Source organism: Pteropus alecto, unplaced genomic scaffold (assembly GCF_000325575.1).
Source record: "Pteropus alecto unplaced genomic scaffold, ASM32557v1 scaffold252, whole genome shotgun sequence".
Taxonomy (NCBI): Eukaryota; Metazoa; Chordata; class Mammalia; order Chiroptera; family Pteropodidae; genus Pteropus; species Pteropus alecto.
In genome coordinates this window covers 17,663-24,025 of record NW_006432449.1, presented here as the reverse complement: position 1 = coordinate 24,025, position 6,363 = coordinate 17,663, and the positions used below count along the sequence as shown (strand labels likewise).

Sequence of the window (6,363 nt, the reverse complement as noted above, 5' to 3'; positions counted from 1 at the left end):
AATGAAGGTAATGGAACACAGTTGTTAATTTGAAAGTTGTTTATTGGTTATTTTCTTCTAGTCATGCAGACTGTCATGCTTTCACTTAATTGAGGTAATTAGGTGATAACAAGAATTAACATAAGGTAATGCTATAGTGTTATTGAGGAAAATAGCCTAATTATAACTTTCTTCTTTAGTAGTAATTAACATTTGTCTGACACTTTAGAATTCATTTTGCAATAAAGACATAAAAGCACAGAGAGTTTAAGGAACTTTCCCAAGGTCCCAAAACTGCTATCTATTCTTTTCTGCTTTGTCCACCAAACCCCCACTCCATTACCACCCTTAGCTCTACCACTGTGCACCATCTCCTATTATTTTTAATTCTTTTTATATTCTATCATAGATTTAGAACTCTTAAAAATATTCTAACCTGCCCTTGATGGTCTCATACTTCCTGAACAAGCAAAGCATTATCCTGTTTACAGCATAGGTTTGTAAATCACAACATGGATTTGTAGAATTTATAACCACGTGCAGTACAAGTGCCATGGGATCCTAGGAAGTACTACACTATCCTTTCCCTATGAAGTTTAAAATAGTAAGCACCACTGCAAATCTTCATATTTTATTCCAGAAATTACCATCTCAATCCTCAGTTACTTTTGGGAAAGAATATTGAACAAGTATAGTTTTTCTAATTGCTGGCCTTTTTCACAGTGGTGTTTGTCTTGTTAAAAGAGATGAAGTCCATTGAAAAAGGAAAGGGAGGCAACATAGAAAAATTACATTGGCTCATGTAATAAATCAAGTAATTTATCTTTGACATGGTCTCAGGTACATAGATGTCAGGCTCTTTGACCTTTTAAAGCCTTTGACTTGGCAGAGATGAGGAGCAGAAGTAGGATTTTGTGCAATTGAACATGCTGCCTCTGTCCTCACTTAAATCCCTCAGTGCCAAAGTCACATGGCGTGAAGCGCAGAATCTATGAAAGATGAAATTTTCCTGATATAGGTATTTCATAGACGTCTTCAGAAATCAGGTGGTTTCAGTCTTCTTATTCAATATAAATCTATTTTATAAGGTAATTATTGCATAAGGACTACACAACTTCTTCATAAAACAATGCTTAAATTTAAATAATTCTCTATGCAAACACCCAGCCTCTACTTAACATTTATGGGAATATTTACAAAAAAAAAAAAATCCCTCAGCTTCTTCCACGCATCCAATTCAGCAACGAAATCTTATTGAACAAATTTTACATGTTAGATGCTATGGAAAATGTGAAGTTGAATTATATTTCTTTAAAAATGTGTTAATTATACTTAAATATAACAGTCATAGTGTTTCTATGCTCCTTTAGTCAAAAAAAAAAGTAAAAGTTTCTACAATTTTAAATGTCATCCCCCAAATCTCTGATTATAATATTATTAAACAAGGGCAATTTATGTAAATATATGACATAATGTGAAAATGTTCATCTTAAAAGCTGTAATTTATTTGTTATTTAGAATATGAAGAATAATAAAGAAAAGAAGAAATTATAGCATTGTATAGTTGCTGTGTACTCTCATCAGATTATCTACTTATATTTATCTTTTATTAGACTATGAGTACATGAAAACAAAAAACTAGGTCATACTGGTTTTTGCACTAACAATGTCAAAAGACTGAATGAACTTATAACGGCCATTATCATATAATTTATTGGTCGTGCATTTCTTTTTTTCTTACAGCCTTGGCTGCTTTACTTCGAGATGGTGAGACTTTGGAGGAGCTTATGAAATTGTCTCCAGAAGAGCTACTGCTTAGATGGGCCAACTTTCATTTGGAAAATTCGGGCTGGCAAAAAATCAACAACTTTAGTGCTGACATCAAGGTAACTATGCAAAGAACAATAGCACTTCAGGTGGTATGTAATGATTTGAGAGATTTCATCCCAGCTTAACAGAGAGAAAATCCTACCAGTATATTACCAAGCCTTGTTCCTTCTTGCCCAGATGGTAGATTTCAGTAGAGAGATGGAGGAGCCAAGTAAGTAAGGAGCACGCACATCAAGTCTAGCTTTCATTTTGTGGAAAAGAGTGAAAACATACGGTCCCAGCATTTTATATTCTGTTTATTTTTAAATATGGAGTAGAAAATGATGGGCCATGACTATTCTATTCCTAACTTCCTTTTCTAGGCTTCAGTGTACCTGTTAGTAAATATCTAGGAGAGAGAAGGAGCCTCAAGATTCCCCTTCCACTTTCTTATTTGCCTCCTCTCCTGTCATATGTTCCCACCTTTAGACATTGAGTTCTTCAGAGTACTGATGTCTCTGTCTCCTATCTCAGCCTTTGCCACAGTTCCCTCCTACTAAGCCCACCTGTAACACAACACCTGGCACATAAAAGACCTACAAAGATTCCTTGTGTTGAATCGAATTCTGGAGCTTACTGCTCACCATGACCAGTAGGGGAAAACTAGCAAAGGAGGGAGACATTGGTAGCATTCCTATACCACGTGTTACCCTTGGCTTCAGGGAGAGAGGGCCAAAATTATCATAGCAGATATTGTGGAATTCTCATTAACTGACTGGACTCTCAAAATCCAGATGTTGGGACATAGGGAACAACCTCAAAAATCTTCACCAGATGTCACTGACCAGCAGGGCTATGAAAACAATAGACTGTGATAATATCAATTTATTCAGGAGTGAGAGGGAGTAATGAGATATTTACACTACTGACTTCATGGATAACCCCAAAATTATGAGACAAATTGGCCCTACCCCTTCTTTTAACTTGTACAACGTTTGGCCTGCCATATTTTGCTTCATATATTAGATATGTTCTTGAAAACCATTCGTAAGTGAATTTTATGTTCTGGCATGTATTTTAAATGTACAAAAGGAAATTTTACTTGAATATGAAGCCTGCTTTGAATATTTTTAAAAAGCAAAGGATTGTTCAGTAATGTGTAAAGGAACATCCAATTTATCTGTATTCAAGTTCAAATTTTCACCTGCAAAGCCCTTTTCAAGGTAGTAAATACAAACTATGCTGGGTTTGCTCTTTACCTGTTCTTCTCCAATGCATAGGATTAGATTATGAATTATTTCTGCACCTTTAGTAGGTAATTGTTAATGAAAGCATAATCACAACTGTCGTGCACTATTAGGAGGAAGTAAATCCTGTGACCACAAATGGTAGGATCTGTGTTTGCATTTCATGAATTGCTTTGAAATGGCTTCTACTCACCTGATTTCCTCCATACTTAGAATAATTTATGGCACTGTGTATCAAACTCACTTGAGTAGCTTGTTTAAGATGCAGCTTTCTGGGCAGCTCCCAGAGTCATCATATTTGGTAGGTATGGGGTTGGATTCAGTAATCTGCATTTTGAGCCACATCCCAGGGGATCAGGATGCACATAATCTCTAGAGTTTACTGTGAGAAACATTCCTTCTAGCCTGTCTGGACTATCAAGGCCTGGTAATACCAAACTATCATAGCTGGGAAGGTAATCTTCAGATATAGCAGGATTAAACAATCTTGACTCCGGCTCCTATCCTCTGATATTTCAGAGAGACAGAATTTTACTTGATATGGATGTTGAAGACCTTTATTAAGTATTTGCACTAGTATAATGGTTTTCAAGCTGTGTTCTGTGGAGTGTCCACACAGCTGAATTCATGAAGCCCACCCCTGATATGAGCAACACCACTTTATTTTAGGAATTAGGATTCTAAGTAAAAATGTTCAATTGATGAAAGAGTTCAGGGGCATAAAACAAAAAGGGATGCTTGTTTTTAATTAAGTGTATTCATATCATAAAGAGTTAAATGTTATTTCACCAGCTTGAAAATTTTTGTCATTTAAACTTACAATTAAATACATCTTTAACACAGCTAATCTCTTCTCCATAGGTTATAATATATATTGTGCTTTGTAATAATGTAACCTGTTTATTTTCTCTTTTTTTCTCTCGCTTGTTTTTGCTTGCTTGTTTTATCTACCAAGCTTATTGACTTCAGTAATTCAGTGAAGGTACAGAACTAGTTACATGTTTACTAGCATTATTGTATTGATGACTCCAATAAATTGTAAAGTTATGACAAAATCCAGTTCATTCATACTCAAGGCAGACAAAGCCAGATAGATAAACTTTTCTGGGGAAAATATCTGTTAATTTAGAAGACAAAGGTTTATGCCATATATTCTCATAAAATCCAATGTAAATATCTTTCCAAACATGAGACAAATATACATTCCTTCTTTGTAAATGTGATCTCACTGACATTTTCAATTTATTTGTAGGACTCCAAAGCTTATTTCCATCTTCTCAATCAAATTGCACCGAAAGGACAGAAGGAAGGTGAACCACGGATAGATATTAACATGTCAGGTTTCAATGTAAGTATAAGTGCTTCTTTTGAATTTTACGATCTTATGAAATTATTGTCAGTTTCTTATAAATACAAGAATTCTTATAATTGCATGCAGTGGAATTGACAGTTTTAAGTATTCTTTTAAAATTTATTGCTGTAGGTGTCATTCTGAGGCAGAAAGACAAGCTTTGATTTATTTTGAGAGTTCATTAGTGAGTTGCATATTTATGGTTGTATTGGTTTTTATGGATGGCACAAAATATTCAAAACAAGTTTGGGGAAATAAACACTAGAGACTAACCTTCCCGAAGCATTTGGATTATAACCACAAAGATATATTTAATGACTACATATTCATATAAGCATCTGTAATACTCCTGTATTGAGAATAATGTGAGTATGTATACAAACTCCTGATCCATGAAATCCAATTTGGGTAATCAGTGTCATGGACCATGTTCCTTGATTACATCATCAATTTGTTCAATGACCTAGAATAAGTTGTTTTCCAAAATTGGATCTCATTTTGCTCATCCATAATGTCAGCATTTGGACTAAACTGTTTAGTCTCAAGTTTCTAGGATCCTCTGGTTCTTTCTACCCATGAAATATGGAGTGCATTCTACTAATTTTAAAAATCTACATTTCTAGCCTATAATGCAATAGGATTGAATGGATTATACTGGCTAAACCATTTATACTGCCCTTACCAGAAATGAATTTGTAACTTACTTGTTTGCTTATATTTCTGTTGGTATGTTAAATGTGAAACTCTTCAGCTCAGGTCACTGTTGGTATGAATGAATCACAGTCCTTTGCACACTCAGGGAGCTGTCTGGCATGGCTAGCCAGGTGCCTGGGTAAATGGTACCAGTATACTAACTAATTCTGATTCTGATAAAGCTCTTCAGTCAGTCCTCCTTGATTGATCTCCTATACTCCTTTCTTTGTCTTGTTTTTTTCTTGGAATCCTTTAAGGATCACCCACTGACACTAGAGTTTAGTCTGAAATGTCCTGCTTAGCATTTAAGGAAGGTCCTATACAATCTTGCTCCATCTCTCCTAGCCAGTGTTATTTCCCACTGGTCTGGACTCCCCCATCCCCACCAAACTCATTTTATTTACCTTGGAGCCTTTGCTCATACTTTTCCCTTGGTTTTCAATATCCTTCATCTTTTTTAGCCTTATGCTTTATTTACAACCTAATTTAAAAATCTGAACAATTTTAGTTTTTTTCTTTATTTTAAATTAAGTTTATTGGGGTTACATTGGTTAATACAATTATATAATTTTCAGGTGTATATTATCATTTGACATCTGTATATTCTATTGAGTGTTTACCACCCAAAGTCCAACTTCCTTCAACTACCATATATTTGATCCTCTTTACTCACTTCACCCTCTCCCTACCCCGCTATATTTGACCCATTTTACTCCGTCTACCTCCCCTGTCCTCCCTACTCTCTGGTAACCACTAGTCTATAGTCCATGTGCATGAGTCTCTGTTAGTTTGTCCTTTTCATTTGTTGCTTTTAGGTTTATATCCCACATATAAGTGATATCCCACATCATGTGATTTCTTTGTCTTGTTTTTTCTTGTTTTTGATCCTCTTTGTCCTATCTGGCTTATTTCGCTTAACATGATTATCTCGAGGTCCATCCATGTTGTCGCAAATGGCAATATTTCATGTCTTCTTATGGCTGAGTAATATTCCATTGTATATATATGTACCACAGCTTCTTTAAGCAATCATGTATCATAGGAGACTTTGGTTTCTTCCATGTCCTGGCCACTGCGAATAATGCTGCTATGAACATCGATGTGCAAATATCTTTTCTGATATGAGTTTTCAAGTCTTTGGGGTAAATACCCAGTAGAGGGATTGCTGAATCATATGGTAGATCAATTCTTGATGAGCTTTGGTGTATGAGATATAATTCCAGTTGAGTTTAATATACTATGTACTTAGATCTACAATCTGGTGCCATCTAGAGTGTTTTCAAG

The 6,363-nt window shown here is 35.1% G+C and overlaps 1 protein-coding gene across 1 annotated transcript in view; it reads left to right on the top strand.

Annotated features, from left to right (window-relative positions):
* Nucleotides 1-6,363, top strand: part of PLS3 (plastin 3) — a 93,849-nt gene that overhangs the window by 80,717 nt on the left and 6,769 nt on the right. The window contains exons 9-10 of the mRNA XM_006907302.3: nucleotides 1,695-1,865; nucleotides 4,288-4,383. Coding sequence (XP_006907364.1) covers nucleotides 1,695-1,865; nucleotides 4,288-4,383 — 267 coding nt within the window. The remainder of the gene's footprint in view (nucleotides 1-1,694; nucleotides 1,866-4,287; nucleotides 4,384-6,363) is intronic.